At 39.4% G+C, this 25,276-nt stretch overlaps 1 protein-coding gene across 3 annotated transcripts in view; it reads left to right on the forward strand.

Moving 5' to 3' along the window:
* NFX1 (nuclear transcription factor, X-box binding 1) overlaps positions 1-25,276 on the forward strand; it is a 73,441-nt gene that overhangs the window by 15,461 nt on the left and 32,704 nt on the right. For all 3 annotated transcript variants that reach the window (XM_007076577.3, XM_042963424.1, XM_007076578.3), the window contains exons 3-9: positions 1,688-1,846; positions 3,672-3,749; positions 8,773-8,878; positions 12,205-12,276; positions 13,965-14,104; positions 21,672-21,771; positions 21,855-22,072. In XM_007076577.3, coding sequence (XP_007076639.1) covers positions 1,688-1,846; positions 3,672-3,749; positions 8,773-8,878; positions 12,205-12,276; positions 13,965-14,104; positions 21,672-21,771; positions 21,855-22,072 — 873 coding nt within the window. The remainder of the gene's footprint in view (positions 1-1,687; positions 1,847-3,671; positions 3,750-8,772; positions 8,879-12,204; positions 12,277-13,964; positions 14,105-21,671; positions 21,772-21,854; positions 22,073-25,276) is intronic.

Genomic DNA, 25,276 nt, shown 5'->3' on the forward strand with positions numbered 1-25,276 from the left:
CTCCTTTATCAGCTACATAAAATCTTTATTCCAGACTTTCCTGACAGCAAAAGAACTATCCCAGAAACTTTACTGAAACTTTTAAGGGAGAGAAGTTGTAGAACAGAGTAGGTGATACTCATTTATTTCTTCATCCATTCATTTAATAAATATTTACTGAGCACCTGCTAAAGGCCAGGCACTGGAAATACAACAGTGAGCAAGGCCCTGGCCTTGCCTCACAGACCTTAAAGCCCCCATGTTCTATATTTCTTTTTTTCTTTTTTTTTTTTTTTTTAATTTTTTTAACATTTATTTATTTTTGAGACAGAGAGAGACAGAGCATGAATGGGGGAGGGTCAGAGAGAGGGAGACACAGAATCCGAAACAGGCTCCAGGCTCTGAACTTTCAGCACAGAGCCCGACGCGGGGCTTGAACCCACGGACCGTGAGATCATGACCTGAGCCGAAGTCGGCCGCTTAACCGACTGAGCCACCCAGGCGCCCCAGTTCTATATTTCTTTTGACGTTAAATCGGACAAAGTAATCTGAGGAGGGCTAAAATTATGGAGTGATTAAAATGCAAATTTGTGGAGTGCCTGGTGGCTCAGTCAGTTGAGTGTCAGACTCTTGGTTTCAGCTCAGGTCATGATCCCAGGGTTGTGGGACTAAGCCCCACGTTGGGCTCTGCGCTGAGCATGGAACCTGCTTGGGATTCTCTCTCTCTCCCTCTGTCCCTCCCCTCCTTGTGCACTTTATGCATAAAGTGCTTTAGCACAGCACTTGGCATGGTGCATTCAAGGTTAGTTATTTTATTCTTATAACCTATTTGGACCCGATAACAAATAAAATAGTGTTATGAAGTAAATGCTAAAAATATGGACTGAAAAGGAAATTCTCTCTCTCTTTCTCTCTCTCTCTCTCTCTCTCTCTCTCTCTCTCTCTCTTTCACACACACACACACACACACACACACACACACACACACACACCTCTCCAAGAGCACCTGACTATACTTGGGATCTAGAAAGGCTTTGCTGAGATCGTGTTTAAGGAAAAGTCTGGAAGTGGGTGATGGTATTAAGGAAAACATGTAGGAGGATTCCATGATACTGCTCTCTCTCAGCAGATGTTGGGCTTCTGAAGCCAAGTTCTGTGTCTCCTTTAGTCTAGTAACCCTACCATAGGGTTGTGGTAAACACCAATAATACCTTTGTTGAGTAGATCAACTGAAGACTTTCATGGCAACTGCTAGAAGAGATGTTACCACCCTGGGTTCTTGGAACCTGTGCAGGCTTAGGTATCTTTCAGCTGACCACTGCACCTTCATGAGCCCCTTCCTAGCCCGAATCCATGGATCTGGATCAGATTCAGAGGAGGCAAGGTAAGGTGCTGCAATGCATTGGCTTCTTAAACTGTGTCATGAGGGGCATTTGGATACTCCATCGGTTCCTGAGCAGTTTCTTGGGAACGTTTCCTCAGTTTTGGGAATCCCCACCTGAATGTCTACTTCCTAAGTCTTCTCCCTCAGTATATTCCTATTCTTTCTTGGCCCCAAACACTGAACAACCACCTTACTCAGAATCAGACAAGATACTTAAAACCTCTCTGTTTGGATTCTTCTCTCAAATCCCTTTCTCATCCTTGGTTGACTAAAGTAAGGAATGTTTTTCTATGTTTGAATTAATTTGTTTGGTTTTTTAAACAGGTTCTCTAATTGAACAGCTAACTACAGAAAAATATGAGTGTATGGTGTGCTGTGAATTGGTTCGCGTCACAGCGCCAGTGTGGAGTTGTCAGAGCTGTTATCATGTGTTTCATTTGAACTGCATAAAGAAATGGGCAAGGTCTCCAGCCTCTCAAGCAGGTCAGTCATTTCTCTCTTCTGAATATTCTCACTTATTTGACATATTCAGGTTTAAAACTTAGCCTTTTTTTTTTTTAAGGTTTTATTTTTAAGTACATCCAATATGGGGCTCGAACTTACAGCCTCACGATCAAGAGTCACATGCTCCACTGACTGAGCCAGCCAGGTGCCCCTTTAACCTAGCTATTTAATTCCTCTTGAATATTTTATCTACTATGTTGCCTTGAACATGTTTCAGATGACCAGTATTAAGCTATAGATCTTAAATGGCTAAGGAGTGCTTGGCCGGCTCAGTCGGTAGAGCATGCAACTCTTCATCCTGGGGTCATGAATTCAAGCCCAATGTTGGGTGGAGAGCTTACTTAAAAAATAAAAATAAAATTTTAAAAAAGGAAAGACATTTTTAAAACCAGCTAACATAACAATATTAAAATATATTTGGAATAGAACAAAATCAGTCACATTAACTGAAAACTTATCCAAGTAGCAACTATAGAAAACATTTCCTGTATAGTTTGCTTTAGAAAATTTATAGAAAGCAGTTGTTGGGTTTTGTTTTGTTTTGTTTTGTTTTGTTTTGTTTTGTTTTGTTTTGGAAGCAGTGGTTTAGTTTACCCCTAGGGTGTTAAAGTTGCATTATCTTTAACAGATCTTCTCCATAGTATTTTGTGGGTTTTTCCCAAAGTATACTGCTATTTGTGGATAGTGTAAATGTTGTTAATAACATGTTTTCTGATTTGTGACTCTTCTATAATTTAAGACATCTCGAGGTACCTGGCTGGCTCAGTCGGTAGACCATACAGCTCTTGATTGCAGGGGTTGTGGGTTCAAGCCCCATGTGGTATATAGAGATTACTTAAAAATAAAATCTAATAAAAAAAAAAGATATCTGGGTTTTCCTGCATGTACTCAAATATTTTATCTTTTTTCTCAAGCCAAGATTTAGATAATGTTTACCTTAATACTAAAAGTATTGCTTAAAAAAGGGTGGGGTGTCTGGGTGGCTCAGTCAATTAAGTGTCTGACTTCAGCTTAGGTCATGATCTCGCGGTTCGTGAGTTCAAGCCCACATCAGGCTCTATGCTGACGGCTCGGAGCCTGGAGCCTGCTTTGGATTTTGTGTCTCCCATTCTCTCTGCCCCTCCCCTGTTCACGCTCTGTCTCTCTCTCCTTTATAAATAAATAAATAGATAAATAAAAATTTTTTTAAGTTAAAAAAAAAATAGTGCTACATTTTTACCACATAATGAAATGATAATTATGTGAAATGATACAGGTATTAGGTAATGCTATGATGGTAATCATATTGTAGTATATAAATGTATCAAATCAACATGTTGTATATCTTAAACAGGGCTATATGTCAATTATATCTCAATTGACATTTAAAAAAATGGATACCCATTTGATTACCGTATCTAAAGTCCTTATAAATATAAGCCCAAATGCAGTATTTAAGCAAAGCATTCAGTATTTTCATTTTGTTTCTTTTTAATATTTATTCATTTTTGAGAGAGAGCATGGGGGGGGGGTGCGGGATGGGGGGCGGAGACAGGATCTGAAGCTGGCTCCATGCTGAGAGTAGCAAGCCCAATGCAGGGCTCAAATTCACAAGCTATGAGATCACATGACCTGAGCTGAAGTCAGACTCTCAACTGACTGAGCCACCCAGACACCCTGATTTTGTTTCTTAAATGCCTGATTTGATAACATGAAACAACTACTGTTGCTTCAATATTATGACTTCCTTTAGATTTAAATTTTTAAAAATTACATGTGCTTTTGTAAGGAAGTTATTTTGGTTTCCTCTTATTTTTCTTAACAGATGGCCAGAGTGGCTGGAGGTGCCCTGCCTGTCAGAATGTTTCTGCACATGTTCCTAATACTTACACCTGTTTCTGTGGTGAGTTTTTTTGCTTTCACTTGAGTCTCTTCCATTTCATGCATTGTAACTCATTTTCCAGCCCAGAAGAAGTGAGGTACCAGATATGTTTTAGAAGTTACTAATACTCATAAGACTTCAAAGTTACAGGAGTCTACACACATCATCTGCATGTAGTCTATCACACAGCTGGAGTCCCACCCAGGCCTTTGTACTCTTGGCAGGCCGTTCTGGACATGGGCCTTCTCATAGTGCCCACCAGGCGCATACTACTTCTGAGCTGTAGCACTAGTCTCCTTGATCTTAGCTTTAGACCAGAGCTGACCAGATGGTAGAGGCAGGTATAGACATGGACTCCCTTAACTGTTACAGCTTTGATATTCTAGATTTGAGCCCTATGAGAAAAGAGTAGTGTTGAAATGTATTTTATTTTAATCCAAGAAATCAGTCATTGGGGTCTTTATAGTAAAGCAAGATTTTCTATAAACCAGCATTACAAACTCTATTCTCCCTCTTTGTGGAATACTTCTTCCTGTTTTTGAATAACTCAATTCCCCTATGTGTTAGTAAAAACTTCCTGCAATCCAGAAGCCATTCCTATTGCTAGTCTATTTTCTGCATGTCTTTTTTTTGTTTTTTTTTTTTTCTTCCCTCCCTGTCTTTTAATGGCTGACCTTCATCTGCTTATTGATTTTGCAAATTTTGCTTCTTAACCATCTGTCTCCCTTCTTGAACCATTGCATTTTTGCTTCTTTCCTTGTCACCTTGCTGAAACTATTCAGAAGTCATCAGTAACCCCTTCCTGACCAAATCCAGGGCTGATTTAGAAGTTCTTAACCTTTTGGGGCGCCTGGGTGGCGCAGTCGGTTAAGCGTCCGACTTCAGCCAGGTCACGATCTCGCGGTCCGTGAGTTCGAGCCCCGCGTCAGGCTCTGGCCTGATGGCTCGGAGCCTGGAGCCTGTTTCCGATTCTGTGTCTCCCTCTCTCTCTGCCCCTCCCCCGTTCATGCTCTGTCTCTCTCTGTCCCAAAAATAAATAAAAAACGTTGAAAAACAAAAATTAAAAAAAAAAAAAAAAAAAAATAGAAGTTCTTAACCTTTTTGGTAGCACAACAACCCTTATTTTGGCCATTCCTTTTTTTGAAGTAACTAGTACTTCCTATTTATTTCTGTATACTTTAATTTGTTGGTATTTCTTTTTTCCCATTATTTAAATAGCAGCTTTCACAAAGAGTTGGCCATTGACTGTCAGCTCTTCAACTTCTAGACTAAATCTCTTGGTGAACTCACCTATATAGAATGTTCTTCCTCATATTTTCTTTAAATCCTTGTCACTGACTCCTTATCCATTCAAGTTCTGACCACATTCTCTTCCAAAGGAGGCCTCACTTTCTTATGCCTTCTTCACTTTGGCCACTCTTTTATTTGGAATCTGCTGGTCTGGTATGTTTTATTGCCAAAATTTGAAGCGGTAATAAAATAATATTTGTTGAAGGAATGAATATTTTGGAATGTACTATTGGAAAGGCAATGTGAGAAATGCCTGGCTGGCTCAGTCAGTAGAGCATGCAACTCTTTTTTTTTTTTTTTTTTTTTTTTAACGTTTATTTATTTTTGGGACAGAGAGAGACAGAGCATGAATGGGGGAGGGGCAGAGAGAGAGGGAGACACAGAATCGGAAGCAGGCTCCAGGCTCTGAGCTGTCAGCACAGAGCCCGACGCGGGGCTCAAACTCACGAACTGCGAGATCGTGACCTGAGCCGAAGTCGGACGCTCAACCGACTGAGCCACCCAGGCGCCCCAAGCATGCAACTCTTGATCTCAGGGTCATGAGTTCAAGCCCCATGTTAGGCATGGAGCCTACTTAAAATAAAAATTAAAAAAAAAAAAAGAAAGGCAACATGAAACTGGAAGCAAGACATCCATGTAAGACTGTGCAAATAGGACCAATACCAAGGCTTAATTACCTTATTTTAAAGGATTAAAAAAAATTTTTTTAAGTTTATCCTAGATAAACAGAGACAAAGCACGAGTTGGGGAGGGGCAGAGAAAGAGGGAGACAGAGAATCCGAAGCAGGCTCCAGGCTCTGAGCAGTCGGCACAGAGCCCAACGTGGGGCTCGAATTCATGAACTGTGAGATCATGACCTGAGCCAAAAATCAGAGGCTTAACAACCTACTGAACTACCCAGGCACTCCTAAAGGAATTTTAAACATAACGCACCACAGTGGAATGAAAAATCTTTACCCTCACTGACAAAGTAGATATGAGACCCTAAGAAGGTAGAAGAATGTGGGGTGGAGGTCAGGATGATCTGAGCAAGGTAAAATGGTGTAGGAATACAAATAATGGCCTTATTTTACCTAATGACTTTGCCTCACTTAGTTCTTTCAGGAAACCATTAACATACTTTATTGAGCACTTATTAATGCAGCAAGCACTATGAAGAAACAGAGGGGACTAAAACTGTTTATTAACTTCCCAGAGCTTACAGTCTAAGAGCTAAGACACAATTAACTTTATGTTCTATAAGTCCAAGGTGCTGTGGGAGATCTTTGGCGTGAATTATGATGTTGGGCTATATGATTAAGGGAAACCTTAAAAAGGAGATAGAATTCAACTGGGCTTGAAAATATGTAAAATTTTCGTAGGAGAAAAGATTTGTTGAAGAGAATAGCTTAAGCAGAAGTTTAAAAATAAGACTTTTTTTCAGAAGGGAGAGTCATTGGTTATGGAGCAGGATCTGTGAAGGCAGAGATGTGGGAAATGACTAGAAAGGTCAGGGCTGACTTCTTGATGTCAGGCTTACATGTAAGGATTTCATTTTTCAGGCTGTGGGAAGCCACCAAGGGCATCAATGTGATTCTTTATGAAGATTAGTCTAGTGGGAGTGAATAGAGAATTTGGGAGCCTAAACATTTTGGGGACTTGTAAGAACCCAGATGAAGAATAATAAGTCTACAGTGGGTGTTAGAGTGGGGCAGAAAGGAGGATTTCAAAGTAAACAGGATTTAACAGCAATAGGAAAGGAAATGGGAATGGGAAAGGGAAGAACCCAAATGTGGCTCTGAAGTATCATTTTGGAAATGATGATACCAAGGACAGAAAAGGGGAGGTCAAGAGAACCAGGACTGATGGGACAGTGAGTTCAGTTTAGAAATGTTGAGTTGGAGGAGTGAACAACACATCCAGTGAGAGGTGTCCAACAAGGAGTTAAGAATATTTAAGGGGCACCTGGGTGGCTGTCAGTTAAGTGGCTGACTTCGGCTCAGGTCATGATCTCATGGTGTGTGAGTTCGAGGCCCGCATCGGGTTCTGTGTTGATAGCTCAGAGCCTGGAGCCTGCTTTGGATTCTGTCTCTCTCTGCCTCTGCCCCTGCCCTGCTTGCACTCTGTCTTTCTCACTCAAAAATAAATGAACATTTTTTAAAAATTAAAAAAATATACATTTAAAGAGAGATCAGGACTCGGGGATGATAGTTGCATTTGAGAGTAGTAGAGACCCTAGTGGATGAAAGGGTAAGGGGTAAAAAATGTCTAATGCAGAACCCTGGCAGGAAGAAGAAAAATAAGACATCATTTAGAGTCAGGGAAAAGAGGTTGAGCCATTGAAAGATGGTAGGGGAAAACCAGGCCACTGTATTGGAGCAAAAAAGTACAGAGGCAGGGAAGCTTTTCTAATAGTCTGAAGGTGAGGTTCTGGCTAACAGAGAGGCAAGAGTAGAAGTAGCAGGGGAGATGAGGTGAGGCACACTATGTACGGAAATTGAGAAGATTAAGTAGAATGTGGAAAGGGGGGCTCCTGGGTGGCTCAGTCGGTTAAGTGTCCGACTTCGACTCAGGTCATGATCTCATGACTGACAAGTTTGAGCCCCGTGTCGGGCTCTGTGCTGACAGCTCAGAGCCTGGAGCCTGCTTCAGATTCTGTGTCTCCCTCTCTCTCTGCTTCTCCCCCACTTGTACTCTGCAGCTCTCTCTCTCTCAAAAATAAACATTAAAAAAAAAGAATATGGAAAGAAAAAGAGGAGTCAGGGATGACTCTAGTTTTTGAGTTTGACTCCAATGGTGATGATATCACTGATAGAAATAGGGAACACAGAAAGGGGTTTAAGAGGGAAGATGCTAACTTTGGTTGTAAATGTAGACAGTTTGGGGTGACTGTGACACCCCAAGCAGAGATGTTTGGCAGATGGTTGGACAGGGATGGCTGGAACTGAGGATTTAGGACAATGCAGAAAATACAGATTTGGGGGAAAGAAAAGAAGAAAGTGTAGTATTGGGAATCATGGGCCTTTAGGTGTATTGAACCTCTCAACATGAATATTTCTGAAAGAAACAAGATAGGAAAGCAGAGGCCAAAGACTGGGAACAGGCCATCAATTTAGGGTGTAAATTGCCCAAGTAAGGATAAGTTCCTCAAGGGCATGGAGGAGTCCTGTGCCTCAGTTTTACTCTTCCTGCGTCTGTGCTAAGTTCATGAAAGATATTTACTAAAGATTTGCAAAGTGACACTAATTATAAATTATTGACCTTTTGTGCCTACCTCATAGCTTTAGAATTGGCAATTTCCTGCTGTACAGGGAATTTATGTCCTTTCTATCTCTTCCTGCTCCTTCCCCATCTGCCACCCCATTGTTCTCATCCCTTATTTCTTCTTTCTGATCCTTACAACAGATATTCCCATATACATTCAAGGGCCCATTTACAAAAAATAGATCTTGTAGTGTTTTTTTAATTTTAGATTAAATGTGTCCATTAGTCAAAGTGGCATTTTCATAAGTAAAAGTGACTTTTTATTTCTCTTTTATTTCTCTTTTTTATTTCTCTTTTCCTAAATCTTTTAGGATTTATCATACTTAGTGAAGGTTTTGATGATTAGCATTATAGTCATTTTTTAAATTTTAGGATGTGGGATCATGTGTTTGTCAGACTAATGGAAACCATACTGAAGTTTCATGCTGTCTAGCTATATTGTACTGTTTCATTAAACTCTAGGATGCAGTTGAAGTTTATACCATTGACTCTCTGATCTGATATGTTTTAGGCAAGGTAAAGAATCCGGAATGGAGCAGAAATGAAATTCCACATAGTTGTGGTGAGGTTTGTAGAAAGAAACAGCCCGGCCAGGACTGTCCACATTCCTGTAACCTGTAAGTTGGAACACGAGACCTCTGGGGGTAGATACACTTTGCTTGTGGCTCTGACTCTATGTATCTGGTGGTTACTATGTAACAGGGTGGGGTGAAGGGCAATATGGTACCATTTGCTAAGCACTTACACTGTGCCAGGCACTCTGCAAGAGTTAACTCATCAAATCCTTATAACAATCCAGTGATGTATAGATATTTATCATCTCCATTTTACTGATGAGGCTCAGCAAGGCCAAGCATCTTGTCCAAGGTCATAGTGCTAAGACATGGTGGAGCTGGGATTTCCAAAGCCAGTGCTCCTACCACTACATTATACTGCTGGCTTCTAAGAAGAAATATTCCCCCATGATATCCAGGTCCAGAAGAGTATATAGGACAAACTTCTGTCTGTAGAGTCCTGTTGCACAGTGTTTTTAGGATGTGAATCCCTTCTGTATAATAAGTAGCCAACTTGACAATATATCCAGTCAGCTTCTTAGTAATAAGACGAATAGGAGTGCCTGGGTGGCTCAGTTGGTTAAGCATCCAACTCTTGATTTCGGCTTGGGTCATGGTCTCACAGTTTGTGAGATAGAGCCCCATGTCAGCCTCTGCTGACAGCCCAGAGCCTGCTTGGGATTCTCTCCTTCTCCCTCTCTCTCTGCCCCTCCCACCCTCATGTGTGCTCTCTTTCTCTCTTTCAAAATAAATAAATATTTTAAAAAATGTTTTTAATAAGTAAATAATAAGAGGAATACCTAATACTAACAGTTGATCAGTTACAAATGACAAAATTCTACAGCTTTAATTTAAGACAAATTTTTAATTCCTGGGTTCAAGTCACTCAACAGTTGTATGACCTTGGATAAGTTACTTCTTTAAGCTTCATTTTCTGCATCTGTAAAATAGTAATAATATGAGCAACAACACTTATAGATGTTTATGAATATTAATTCAATGCATCTGAGAGGCTTGGTACAGAGTCTGGCACATGGTAAATGGTCAAGTAATGGTAACTTGCTTTTATTACCCAAATCTAAGAGTAAAACAGACATCAAACTATTGTCTTGGTACTTCTGCTACTTGGAGCAGGGGTAAATGTTGGGCCAGAGGCATTGTGGTTAAGATGTGGGGGTGATGCTGGAGAATTGTCTTTGGTGGGAGAGCTGTCCAGATGGGGCTACGCAGCTTGGCCTGCTACCTGCCAGGTAGTAGGCCCCTCTCCTTTTACTGCTTCCATAGGTCCTTCCTCAGAACCCAGGGACTCATCTGTTTAAACTATTCCATCCCTCAGTTGGCATTTTAAGTAAATTCAATAATAATAAGTTAACCCTCTGCATGAACTATCATTCTGAAGCCTTTAGCAGAAATGGCCCTGTCATGACTACCAGAAAACATCAAAAGTGATGCAGATCAGGTGGTCAATACCATGGCTGAAGGGAAAGGAGTCCCTAAAACTTGCTCTTTTGTGGCTTTGGAAATCCTTCTCTTGACAGCTGTCCTGTTACTCCTGTCAGGCCCCTAGAGGTTGCCAAATCCTATTCCCTGACAGCACCTTCCTTTCAAAAGAAAACATTGAGTTTCTCTCATTTATATGTATCAGGACTCAGAAGCCACAGTTGGCCCCTTTGTGTCTCTATTTTGGGTTGTTTCATAGATTGTAAAATTCTCTGGAGGAGTTATTCTCAACCCTCTTTACACATTAGAGTCATTAAGGAGCATTTTAAAACACCAGTGCCCTGTCTCTACCTTGTAGCAATTGAATCAGTCTTTTGGGGGTGGGTCTTTCCCTATGATTCTAATAAAGAGCCAGTGTTGTGAACCACTGCTCTATAGGTTATAAAAACCTGGGATTGAGGGGCGCCTGGGTGGCTCATTTGGTTAGGTGTTTGACTCTTGATTTTGGCTTAGGTCATGATCTCGTGGTTTGTGGGATCGAGCCCCAAGTCAGGCTCTGCACTGGCTGTGTGGATCCTGCTTGGGGGATTCTCTGTCTCCGTCTCTCTCTCTCTATCCCTCCCCTGCTGTCTCTCTCAAAAATGAATGAACTTTAACACACACACACACACACACACACACACACACACACACACACACCTACCTGGGATTGAGTCTAGGTCTGAGGGATATTTGAAATAACCTGGAGTCATCCACACCTGACCAGCAATGTATCTTGTCAGTTTAAAGTTATTTAAATGTGCAGCCATGAAAATCATTTCACCTGACAGGGTTGCAGCATATCATGTGAAGTATAACTGTTGAATGATAACAGTCATCTTTAAAGAAATGCTTAAACTTAAGTCTCATGTGGTTTCTGTCTGTTGAAATGGGTCACCCTAGAAAATTAGGCACTTGTTCCTGGATTGTTTTTAGTGTTTAAAACTTATTTAAGAATTATCAGAGCTGGTGTAGGAGTCATATTAAAAAATCCAGCCAGACCACTGTATAGGCACACCTGGTTTTTTATACCAAATTCTTTTACCGACTTGATTTATTAAACTTGGTTGTAATTGGCCTATAATTCCCAAAGGATTGTGATTTGCCATCACATAGAATGCCCCCCACAAACGTTTCCAAAGAAGTTCCCAAAATATTTTTTAAATGGTTGTATTTCTAAATTAGTGTGTAAGTTACCAGGGTATCTCTTTTGAAGAGAATAGTATCTATTTGAATATATAAATTCCATTTTCTAATTTTTTTGGTTTCTTTATATCATCACTCCTAGAAGAAGCATTCTGTTCAGAAGTCTAATTCTGACCTATCGCATATCTCTAATTCCAGTTCTTTCCATGAATCCCTTTTTCCTTTGTTCTCTCTTTGCATTACTTACTAGCATGCCTTCCCTCATGTCAGCCGCCTTTTCACAGATCCCATTGTTAGCCCATCACCTGATTATATACTAGCTGATATAAATGTCTGTACTTCTCATGGACCTACTGGATTTATGCTTTATTGCTTCACTCAGGTTCTGATCTTCTAAGAGATTCCATCGCCCATTCTGCCATTCATCTGAGTGGCAAGCTATTTTTATCCCTACACATCTCACTAAGTGGGCTAAGACCATCTATGGACATGTCATCTTTGTCAGACCCAAATAAAACCAGTATTTTGACTTGGGCTCTATTTTTCTGGTTAAATATTCTAAGATGATAATGCCATCAGTTCCTTCTATATGAAAACATTGTTGGTATCTTTGTTTAAATAGTTTAATCAACTTTAGACAAAGGCTAAAACATTTTGTAGTAGGTTTATTTGTTGCCACATTCACAATAAGACCCAGTAGGGGCAGCTTTGTTCAGGTTTGGATACATGAGTATGATTTATTCATCTAAGCCCTTCTCTTTTAGTCTCTGCCATCCAGGACCTTGCCCACCCTGCCCTGCCTTTATGACTAAAACATGTGAATGTGGACGGACAAGGTAAAGTTAGAACTGTACTCTAAAGACTTCAGTTTCTACATTGATGATTTATCTGTGAATTTCTAAATTAAGAATTAGTAGGTACATATAAATAAGTGGTAAGCGTAAATAGTACTTTTTTGTAAAAAGTATTTGTTCTGCTGGCCCAATCCTGTTTTGCAGTCTTATAAGTGATTAAGAAGTTATATGCATGGTGAGATTGCCCATTTCAGGTGAAATGCCGAGGTGACAAGGACTTTTATCTTAACCTTTCTAGTGGGTGAAAGAACCAGGATTGAACCCAGGCTTGTTAAGGTTCAGGACACAGGGGCCATTTACCTGTACCTAGCATAATATCTGACATCTAGGAGGTTTTCAGTGAATATTGTTGAATGAAAGAATAAGTGACCCCAGAGCCCACCCTCTTTTCATTATAATAACAAGTTCTCCATTATCAGGGCAAGGATCGGTGGTAGTTATGGAAGGTCTCTGAGGCCCAGTAAGACCCTGAAATAATTTCTGAACCACAAGACAAAATGGGATTGAGCCAATTTTCAGTGAATCTCATTTGTTTAGCATTTACTGAACTTAAAAGGATAGTAATGTGGCCTGAGAGTCACATGCAAGAGCTCTGGGTCAGAAAGACCAGGTCAGATCTAGGCTCTGCCACTAATTGGTTATTGACATGGGCAAGTTGCTTAAGCCTCATTTTACTTATAAAATAGAAATAATAGTGTTCACTTCCAGGAGTTTTATTAGACATGATGCTGAGCCCTGAAACTGATTATTTGTGTATATAACAGTGAGTTTTTAAAACAAAGTAGGGGACAGAATACAACTCTTTTTGTTGGGGCGCCAGGGTGGCTCAGTTGGTTAAGTGTCCGATTCTTGGTTTGGCTCAGGTCATGATCTCATGGTTCATGGGATTGAGCCCTGTGTCGACCTCTGTGCTGTCAGCACAGAGCCTGCTTGGGATTCTCTCTCTCCCTCTTTCTGCCCCTCTCTCACTCACTCTCTTTCTCTCTCTCAAAATAAATAACTTAAACTCCTTGCAGGAGAGTAGACTCCAAGCTCTAAACCATTACCCTGCAAGAGACCTGAAGACAGTTGTCTAAAAGCACTGATCTCATATCCTTCCCTAGCCAATAAGTCAGCAAAATTAAGGTGCTCATTAGAACAAAGCCAGAATGATTTTCCCATCTGAAATCAAAGTCACATACAGTATGTCCTTAAGTATTATAACTGCATAAAATGCCAGAGTACTGGGTCCCAGGAGAATACCATTGTACTTCCAATCTGAGTATGTACATTATAACTACCCCACCCACCCTGCAACTTTCCTACCTCCATCTGTAAGACATTGTAGGAGCTCCAGGCTCTTCCCCTCCTGCCTGGGAGGGGGAGTTCCCCTACCTCGTGGGAACTCAGAAGAAATCCACAGAGAGGAACTTCACTTCACTGGTCAGAATATAGGGGAGAGAGAAAGGCAGGGTGGGAAATAAGGAAAACAAAGCAGGAGAAAAGAGTGGAGAAGAGGAGGGTGATTGAGGAAATAAAGACTGGAGGAGGGAAACAGAAGAGTGGGAAAATGGGGCCAAGAGAAAGGTTTCATAGTTTTGGGGAGGAAGTTTGTGCTTCGTTGTTTAGCTATCCAACAGGAACTTGTCCAGTGTTGACTAATTCTGCCTTTACATCTGTTTTCTTTCCAGGCACACAGTTCGCTGTGGTCAGGCTGTTTCAGTCCACTGTTCCAATCCATGTGAGAATCTTTTGAATTGTGGTCAGCACCATTGTGCTGAGCTATGTCATGGGGGTCAGTGCCAGCCTTGTCGGATCATATTGAACCAGGGTAAGTGGTGGGCACACCAACTAGCAATACTTGTGTACTTTTCTAGAACCTTATTTATAGTTGTGTTGATGACAAGGCCTCTAGCGTTGTACCTTGGGTAGGAAGAATTGGAGATAAATTAATGCTTAGATGGTTTTCATTAGTTTACTTACACAATACCACTATAAGTCATTGTCCTGTAGAATTTGAACAGTAGATTTTAAAATGCTGTTTAAAAATAACTACTTGGGAAATTAAAAAAATAAATAAAAAGTAACTGTAAAGGATCTAGAAAGGCCAAAAAAATCTTGAAAAGAATGAACTTGAAAGGATTAAACTATCTGATTTCAAGACATTTAAAGTTCCAGTAATCATGACATTGAGTTGTTGCTGTTAAAGGTAGACTACTAGATGCATGGAAGAGACTAAAGTCCAGAAACAGACCCACATATATACAGTTAGTTGATTTTCAACCACAATGTTAAGTTAATTCAATGGGAAAAGAAGTCTTTTTACAGATGTTGCTAGAACAACTGGATGTATACATAAGAAAAAAACAAACCTCAACCCCTAATTTACTCTTTTCACAAAATTAATTCTACATGGATCACAGACTTAAATGTAAAACCCAGAAACATAAAGTTATCTTCCAGAATAAACTATAAGAGAATATTTTCATGACTTTGGGGTTAGGTAAAGATTTCTTGGACAGAACAACAAAAGTACTAACCATAAAAGAAAAAATTGATACATTGAACTTTATCAAAATTAAAAGCTGCTCTTCATCAGAAGATACCATTAAGAAAATGAATAAATCAGGGGCGCCTGGGTGGCTCGTCGGTTAAGCATCCAACTTCAGCTCAGGTCATGATCTCATGGTCCGTGAGTTCGAGCCCCGCGTCGGGCTCTGTGCTGACAGCTCAGAGCCTGGAGCCTGTTTCGGATTCTGTGTCTCCCTCTCTCTGACCCTCCCCTGTTCATGCTCTGTCTCTCTCTGTCTCAAAAATAAATAAACGTTAAAAAAAAAAAAATTAAAAAAAAAAAAAAAAGAAAATGAATAAATCAATTGCATATTGTATCCAGAAATTTTGAAGTACTCTTACAAAGTAATTAAAGATGAACAGTGGGGCGCCTGGGTGGCTCAGTGGTTAAGCGTCTGACTTCGGCTCAGGTCATGATCTCATGATCTCAGTTCAAGCCCCGCATCGGGCTCTGTGCTGACAGCTCAGAGCCTGGAGCCTGTTTCAGATTCTGTGTCTCCTTCTCTCTCTCTCTGCCCATCCCCTATTCATGCTCTGTCCCTCTCTGTCTCAAAAATAAATAAAAGTCAAAAAAAATTAAAAAAAAAAAGTACCTATAAAAAGGATGAACAACTTAAACAATGAGCAAAAGACTTGAACAGATACTTCGTAAAAGAAAACCTATAAATAGCCAACAAACACACAAAAGGTGCTTAACACCTTTAAATACTAAGGAAATGTAAGTTAAAACCACAATAAGTAATATAGTATAACCACTTTAGAAAACAGTCTGGCATTTTCTTAAAAGGTTAAATGTAGAATTTTATCATATGACCCAGTAATTCCATTCCTGGGCACATATCCAAAAGAGATGGAAATATATGTCCACAAAAAAACTTGTAAATGCATGTGCATAGCAGTACTAGTCATCGTAGTCAAAATGTGGAAGCAATTCAAATGACTGTCACTTGAGGAATGGATAAACAAATGTGGTATGACCATACATTGGATTATTACTCATCCATGAAAAGAATGTAGTATCAGTACATGCTATGAAGTAGATGAACCTCCCAAACACTACGCTAAGGGAAAGAAACAAGTCACAAAGAAACACATACTGTGTGATTCCTCTGTTTTTACAATAGTCCCTGATCTGCAGGGATCCCAGGCTACAGTGTATTGATGCCTTATAGAGTTTTATTTTATTAAATTTTACCTTGGTGTGATGCTGTTGATCTGTGTTGGCACCTAAAATAAGTAACAGCCCTATGAAATGTTTTGTGTTGTGTTGTGTAAGAATTTCATGTAAGGAACTGTGCCATGTAATACTCAATTTCTCTTTATGGGTCCTCCTGGGAGAAATTCCTGTCTGGCTTTAGTTCCAAGACTGGTTGTTTTTCCTCAAAGACTATTGATCTTTTTATCTTAGAAGCCTCGTATGATTGACCTAATGTTTGTCTTTATAGTGTATTTCTTTTTAAGCTATGATTTTTTTCTTTTTTTTTTTTTTTTTTCTTTTTTTTTTTTTTTTTTTTTTTTTTTTTTTTTTTTTTTTTTTTTTTTTTTTATTTTGCCCCACATTGGGCTCAGGCTATGATTTTTTTCTATGTCTCTACCATTGTTCCACTTTTCACATCTTTAATTTTATGTTCTTTTGTTATATTTCATATATTCTTGCGTGTTGCCTCAAATCCATTTTGAGATAAGGCAGGAGTTAAGTATATGCTGGCAGTTTGGTCTTAACAATATAGATTGTGGTGTGAGAGTCCCTTTGATGTGGACCATTTATAGTTCTTAATTCATATTGTGCTTTTACTCACCTAATTCAACCAGATCTTTTTTGTACAAATTTGTATGGATTCCCGTCTCTGCCTTTGTGTTGCTGTGTAGTTGATTTTTCAAACCCAGTGGAAGGCTTTTTGTTTGTCCACAGTAAATATCTAGGGGACTGTTATGGCCATGAGTACAGTTTGTTTCTCTTCTCTATTTGTAATTCTCCTAGGATCCCTTTCAGCCTTATCTAGAGATTTAATAAGCATTCCTTCTGGGGGTTCATTCATGTGTTGATAAAAATGCTGAATAGGCTAAAGCTGGCAGCAGAGACCTTCCAGACTCCTCTGGTTCCATATTCTTCAGCCAGCGGTGACTCCATCCAAGTCTTCTGTCACCAGCTCGTATTGCTGTCTCTTGTGCCTAAGCATAGTGGGGCTTTTTAGTATTGTACTCCGATTATTCCCTAATTGATCAGGGGCTCCATTTTGGCTTTTTTGGTTTTTAATTTTTTTGGTTTTTATTTTATATTTGAGAGAGAGAGACAGAGACACAGAGCGAGCAGGGGAGGTGCAGAGAGACAGAGACAGAATCTGAAGCAGGCTCCAGGCTCCAGGCGGTTAGCACAGAGCGCAATGTGGGGCTCAAACTCACGAGCAGTGAGATCATGACCTGAGCCAAAGTTGGATGCTAACTGACTGAGCCACCCAGGCACCCCTCCATTTTGTTTTTATTGTCACAGTTTTCTGACCTTTGATTCTTTTGTGGTTTTAATTGAATTATAATTAACATACAGTGTCATATTAGTTTCACATACTCATTAGTTTCAACATACTCATTTGACTCAGTGTTCTCCACAATAAGTGCAGTCACTGTCACCATATAATGTTATTATAGTATTATTGACTGTATTCTCTGTGCTGTACTTTTCATCTCTTTGACTTGTAACTGGCAGTTTGTACCTCTTAATCCCCTTCATCTATTTCATCCATCCCTCACTCACCTCCCTGTGGCAACTGTCAGTTTGTTCTCTGTATTTAAGAGTCTTGAGGTTTCTTTGTTTGCTTGCTTATTCTTTTGTTCTTTAGATTCACATATAAGTGAAATCATATGGTATTTGTCCTTCTCTGTTAGACTTATTTCACTTAGCATAATACCCTAGAGAGGTCCATCTATATAGTTGTAAATGGCAATGTCTCATTCTTTTTTATGACTAAGTAATATGCCATTGTGTATATATATATATATATATATATATATATATATATATATACCACATCTTTATCCATTCATCTATTGATGGATTCTTGGGTTGTTTCCATATCTTGGCTATTGCAAATAATGCTGCAACAAGCATAAGGTGCATGTATCTTCTCGAATTAGTGTTTTTGTTTTCTTTGGGTAAATACTTAGTTGTGGAATTGCTGGATCATGGTATTTATGTTTTTAATTTTTTGAGGAACCTCCATACTGTTTTCCACAGTGGTTGCACCAATTTCTATTTCTACCTGCATTGCACAAGGGTTCCTCTTTCTCTACATCCTCATCAATGTTTGTTATTTCTTTAAAAAAAATTTTTTTTAATGCTTACTTATTTTTGAGAGCAAGAGAGACTGAGCACAAGCAGGGGAGGGGCAGAGAGAGAGGGAGATGCAGAATCTGAAGCAGGCCCCAGGCTCTGACTTGTCAGCACAGAGCCTGACACGGGTCTTGAACTCATGGACCACAAGATCATGACCTGATCCGAAGTCAGATGCTTAACCAACTGAGCCACCCAGGCGCCCCGAATTGTATAAATTCTTTATATATTTTGGATATTAACTCCTCATTAGGCATCTCATTTGCATATATCTTCTCCTATTCCTTAGGTTGCCTTTTTGTTTTGTTGATGGTTTCCTTTGCTGTGCAAAAGGTTGTGTTTTTTTTTTTATTTTTTTTTTGTTTTAATTTTATTTTTGAGAGAGAGAGCACTAGCAGGGGAGGAGCAGAGAGAGAGGGAGACACAGTATCTGAAGCAGGCTATAGGCTCTGAGCTGTCTGCACAGAGCCTCACGTGGGGCTTGAACTCATGGACTGTGAGATTATTACCTGCGCAGAAGTCAGACGCTTGACCTACTGAGTCACCCAGGTGCCTGCAAAAGCTTTTTATTTGATGTAATCCCCAGTAGTTTATTTTTGCTTTTATCTCCCTTTCCTGAGGAGACCTATCCATAAATATGTTGCTAAGGGCAGTGTCCAAGAGATTACTGCCTGTGTTTCCTTTTAGGAGTTTAATGGTTTCAGGTCTCTCATTTATGTCTTTAATCCAGTCTGAGGTTATTTTTATGTGTGATATAAGAAAATGGTCCAGTGTCATTCTTTTGCATGTAACTGTTTGATTTTTCTAGCACCATTTACTAAAAAGACTGTCTTCTACTCATTATATATTCTTGCCTCCTTTTTTATAAGTGAATTGGCCATATAGGTGTGGGTTTATTTCTGACCCTTGATTCTTTTGTTCACAGCTGTCTGCTCATACCTCAAAAAAAAAAAAAAAAAAAAAAAAGTCTCTGTTCTGTCTGAGCAGAAACTTAGGAAAGAAAAGCTCGCTTGTAGAAATTCCCAGTTACTAGGGTTTGTTTATGAATTCATTGATTTCATAAATGCTGGTTGTGTTTCCTACGTCTATATTAATTCATCCAATAAGTTTTTATTGGATAAGTGAATCAATTTTAGAACCGGAAATGAAACTGCACATGTACTTACTAGAAGGTGGAAAGTAGATTTTAAAAATCAAGAGTCTTGGTTATGTCTTCATTGATTTGAGGCTTTCCCTCTTTTCATTGAAAGTTTTTGGTCTGTTCAGTGCAGTGTTTTATTTTACAAACATTATGTCTCATGTTTAGTTAGAAATATTTATTTTAATTTTTACTACGTGATTTTATGATTTGATGTTTTTATAATGTTACGTTTATTCTAATGTTGATTTTTCTGTGTAAGTAGATATCTAAGTTGTACTGAGAAAGAAGGAAAGCATCATTAGGTCTGCAGGATTTCTAAATTGAAATCTTTTGGTCTGTATTTATTATGTAGGGTCAGGCATATTTGCATAGATTGATTTTAATGAGATCAATTTTCACTATCTTTTAAAAAAAATTTTTTTATTAAAAAAAATTTATTAAAAAATTTTTTTTAATGTTTATTTTTTAGAGAGAGAGAGAGTATGAGTGGGAGAGGGGCGGGGCGGGGGGGGTGGGGGATACACAGATTGGAAGTAGGATCCAGGCTCTGAGCTGTCAGCACAAAGCCTGACGCTGGGCTCGAACTCACGAACCGCAAGATCATGACCTGAGCCGAAGTCAGACTTTCATCCAACTGAACCACCCAGGCACCCCTAAAAAATTTTTTTTAATGTTTATTTATTTTTTAGAGAGAAAGAGCATGAGAAGTGGAGGGGCAGAGAGAGAAGGAGACACAGAATCTAAAACAGGCTCTAGGCTCTGAGCTGTGAGCACAGAGCCTAATAAGGGGCTCAAACTCATGAACTGCGAGATCATGACCTGAAGTCGGACGCTTAACCGTCTGAGCCACCCAGGCTCCCCAAGATAAATTTTCATTGTAAATTGAAAATGTAAAATGAGGAGCGCCTGGGTGGCTCAGTCGGTTGAGCGGCCGACTTCGGCTCAGGTCATGATCTCACAGTCTGTGAGTTTGAGCCTCGCATTGGGCTCTGTGCTGACAGCTCAGAGCCTGGAGCCTGCTTCGGATTCTGTGTCTCCCTCTCTCTCTGCCCCTCCCCTGCTCATGCTCTGTCTCTCTCTGTCTCAAAAATAAATAAAAATATCTTAAAAAGAAAAAAAAGAAAATGTAAAATGACACTTAGAAAAATTATATAAGTTGATGAAAATTAATTCTTATCAGACTTTGTTACATTTTAATACATCAGAAGCATAACTCCTTAAACATATTTATTCCTGCCCTCAAGAAATAAAGAAACTCATTACTTCTTTTGTTGTTGTTGTTTGTAGGCTATATTTAATTAACATATTTAATTAATGCATCTAAAAACATATTTTTTATTTCAAAATGTTTACAATTTTTATAAAGTCCCAATAAATGCTTTTTGCTAACACCACAAAGAGCCATGGACATAGGACGGAGGCTATCACTAAAATATTCTTTTTTACGTATGAAGTTCGTGGCCTTAAATAATAAAGTGATCTAAATTTTGCAAGACGTTAATGATGATTAATAAGAAACATCTCTAAAACCACACAGGATTGACTGTAAAGAGCACCTCCTGACCATGGAAGTCATTTAAAGGAGCAATTAAGTTAGGGCCTGAAGTCTGATGTTCTGTCACAAATTTATAGTGATTGGGTTCACCCTCTACTTTTACCAATGTAGGCATATTAGAACTCATTATTTCTTGAACCCATTGGGAAATCTATAGAAGTTAAGCTGGGTTCTTTATCTAGCAAATAAAACTCTTGAGTTGTTTGAACTTCTTACTCAGTATCAATTCTTAAACATGATTACTTCAAATTCAACAATAGAATACAAATTATTGAAGATTTTATATTGTACCAGTTTTTTTATTCCTTTTTAGCAGTAGAGAGTTTTTCCAAGCATTTTCTGTGAGCCCCAGTATATAAAGTACTAAATCTCTGCTGCTTGGGTTGAAGTGAAGATGGGAATGATTTAGTCATCAACTCCTCCACGACTATCACCAGCTTAGTTTCCATCTTCTGTAACATCTCCAGAGGACCCCAGGGAGCCACACAGTAAATGGCTCTCAGCTATGGCCTCATGGGCCGGATAGTAGCCTCTAAATTTAGAGAATTGCTTCACTTTAATGCTGCTTTGGGGATGTGCTGCAGAGGCACCATGGGATATCAACAGTCTTACAAGGCCTTTTTTACTTCTGTGCTAAAGCTTCTCAGGTGGGTCTTAGAGCTGCTATATATGCCACATTTATTTCTGCATCAGGTCTGATCAACATTAATGAGTTGCATTTTGTGCTTTCTTATAGATTGTTTGGAAAATTTTAAGAACCCATGCAGGTTACTAACCTTTGTTTTTTAAATTGTGTCCTCAAGTATGCTACTGTGGCAACACTTCCCGAGACGTGTTATGTGGAACAGATGTAGGAAAGTCTGATGGATTTGGTGACTTTGGCTGTTTAAAGATATGTGGCAAGTAAGGTTTTATGTTTTTCTCAGTTAGAATAAAGCTGTATTTTATGCAACAATTATGTAATAGTCTGTTGTTTTTCCTAACAGGGACTTGAAATGTGGGAACCATACGTGTTCTCAAGTGTGCCACCCTCAGCCCTGCCAGCCATGCCCACGGCTCCCCCAGCTGGTGCGCTGTTGCCCTTGTGGCCAAACTCCTCTCAGCCAATTGCTAGAACTTGGAAGTAGTGGTCGGAAAACATGCATGGATCCTGTCCCTTCATGTGGAAAAGTGTGCGGCAAGCCTCTGCCATGTGGTTCCTTAGGTAACTAGTAGGCATAAAGTTGTCTTTAAAAATATGAGTGGAAGTGTTTGGCAGCAGTGACTTTATAAGGAGAATAGCGTTAAATTTTAGTTATAATATCAGAGGCTTTTAAAAATATTAATGATGAAATTTGTGTGGGTACTTTTTCTTTCCTCCTCAAAAATTTCAAAATGTGAAAACTCACATTTACCCAAGTGATTTCTCCTTCTGCTTTGGGTATTTTATTGCTAACTCAGGACAGTTGTGAGATACTATCCCATGAGGGGGTTATGATTTCTCTTAGCCTACACTAGTATGGACACGATCTATCCTTTTACTAATCCAGGGTTCAGTGAGTGTTTAAAGGCATTTTCATGTAATAGGAACATGTTAAATAACTGGGTCAGATGTTTAAGAACTAAAATTCTAAGTATAATAAAACTTTAGCCATTTGGGTCACTCAAGAAATATATTTTCTATAGCTAATTTTCCCATATAGTTGAGGAGTAACACCTCTTGAGCATCACTTTGGATGGACAGTTTTCTAAAATTCACATTTTATTCTTTCTTTAAATAGAGTTTATTGGAGATAAGTTTTTCCCCTTTGTTGACCCAGAGTCATCATTTTCCTGAACCTCAGTTGTTGTATCCTGCTGGGTACACTGGTGCCCTCAGGGCCTGCTGAGGTTTCTCAGGCAGTTTCCCCACACTAGTATGCAGTTTGAATTGTTTATCTACTTGTTAAAGCTTTCGGTTGTTTATTTTCCTGGCAATGCTTTTAGCATTAGTGACTCTCCCTTTCTTCTGACGTGTGGCTTCTGATTACTTGGATATAGAAACCAGAAGAAATTTGTTTGAATTGGCTATAAAGTAATAGTCTGAGTTCTGAGACGTTCTGGGGCATTCCTTGGGGGGGGTGCTGGTATAGTTTTGCAATGACTTGGCACCTTCTATCCTGGGTGAGTGTTCAAAGGCTGTGTGTTTAGAAGAATGGATGTAGGCAACTGAGTTTGTCTAAGAGAGGTGTTCCTATAACTGCAGCAAAGCTAGAATCTTTAGGTTTGGTTTCCATGTTTATCAAAAATAGAGATTTCATATTTCTTCCAAACACCAGTAGGAACCAGTAGGTACATCCTACTGTATTTTTTACAGTCTGACTTTAAAATTGTGTATAGAGGAGGAATGTTCTTTTCTCTTTTTTTTTTTTTTTTTTTTTTTTAGCGTTTATTTATTTTTGAGACAGAGAGAGACAGAGCATGAACGGGGGAGGGTCAGAGAGAGGGAGACACAGAATCTGAAACAGGCTCCAGGCTCTGAGCGGTCAGCACAGAGCCCGACGCGGGGCTCGAACTCACAGACCGCGAGATCGTGACCTGAGCCGAAGTCGGCCGCTTAACCAACTGAGCCACCCAGGCGCCCCATCTTTTCTCATATTTTAATACACGTTTCAACTGCATTAGAAAAATCAATTGTCTATTGGTTCTCTTTGCCAACTGTGAAAATGTATCTTCAGATAAACTCTGTAAAGTGAAGATCAAATGACTTCAAAATCAAGAAGGATGGTTAAAGTCTTCCCTTTTCAGAAAGCTCATGGGTCAGTTTTATAACAATTTTATATACAATGACCACAAGAAATCCTACCATGGGGCTAAAATATGTTGGCAATGAGAGAAAGACGAAATGCAAAATGGGTAATACAGGGGGACTTGAGCAAGAGAAGAATAGTAATTATCAGTATAAACCAGCCCCAGGGGTAGGATAAGAACAGATCAAGGGATTTGAGGGTAACCACTGTACCTCATCAGGTTTTTAATCATAAAAAATTTGTAAGGAATTAGGCTGAGTTGGATTGAGAAGCTCAAAGACAAGCCCATGTGAAAACAGTGGCTCTCAAGTTTATTCAGATCTAGCTTATCCATAGAAAGTTTGCTGAGGTCTTTTAGTGTCTCACTCAGTAGGAATTTCTATCCTAGATAAATCGCTTTAGTACAAGACACTAGGTAGAGTTCTGCTTTCACAGTGGAAATATGAGGAGCTACATGGACCCACTCCCCAGCAAAACAAGCAAAACTGGAGAAAAGGAATCATTTAAAGTCTCTGGAAATTGTCCGATGGGCATACCTCAAATGAGTATTTATTAAAGAAAATCTACTGAAACTCAGTAAGAACAGCAAGAGTCTGTGTTGTTTAAGTCACAGTCCATTCCCTCCCTTCCACCCCCAGCTCAGCTTAACAAAAGCTCCACTCAGGATAGGTGTGCCAAGAAGATGAGGCTTCCTCTACCCCTAAGATCCCAGTCAGGGGTTACCAAGTCTCACTGGGAGGAGCACACTGCCAGCATTTTTCATCCCCTCTAACTCCAAATTGAAGAGGCTAAATTTCTGGGACACTGGCTGGCTCAATTGGTAGAGCATGCAGTTCTTGTTGGGGGTGTAGGTTCAAGTCCCACATTAGGTGTAGAGATTACTTAAAAATAAAATCTTAAAAAAAGAGGCTACGTTTCTGGTAGACACAGCTGAGAGTTGCAGGCTCCCTTCCATACAGCCCACCCGTAAGTCAGAAGTTTTACTCCAATCACAGCAGGTTAAAATATTGGGGCCCTAGTCATCTTCACCCCAGCTCATTTGTAGAGCAGAGGCTCTATGCTGAAAGATACAAGCCAAGAAAACCAGAGGCTACTGTCCCACTCACCACCAAAAGTAAGTAACTGAGACTTTTCCTAGGGAGAAAGGTAGTCCATAAAAAAGAGAGCTCCAAAGTACTCTCCAAAGGAAAGGACTTTAATTTGAAATAATGTAGAGAAGTTCAGGCCTAAAAACCCTTCAGAAAATAATAGCTCTTCTTGATTAAGGGCAGCTAGCTAAACTGTAAGCCAGCTAGTTCAGCAGAAAGAACCAGGGAAAGAGGTAGCTAAGAGGAGCCCCTCTGGGGTCAGAACAGACTTCACAGACTTGCCTCAAAGATTACCCTTACCCAATTTCATTGGATCAGACTGCTGAGCAATTTATGCCCAACAGAGAGAAAGTAGAATGAAGAAAAGTGAACAGCACTTCAAAGAAATGGGAGTACTTTTAAGCACACAAACATATGTAATGGGAATACCAGAATGGTAGAAAGCAGAAAAATATTTGAATAACTGAAAACTTTTCAAATTTATTGAAAACCTTTAATCTGTATATCCAAGAAGCTCAACTCCCAATAGGACAAATTCAAAATGTTCCACAC

This window comes from Panthera tigris, chromosome D4, assembly GCF_018350195.1.
Source record: "Panthera tigris isolate Pti1 chromosome D4, P.tigris_Pti1_mat1.1, whole genome shotgun sequence".
Classification (NCBI taxonomy): domain Eukaryota; kingdom Metazoa; phylum Chordata; class Mammalia; order Carnivora; family Felidae; genus Panthera; species Panthera tigris.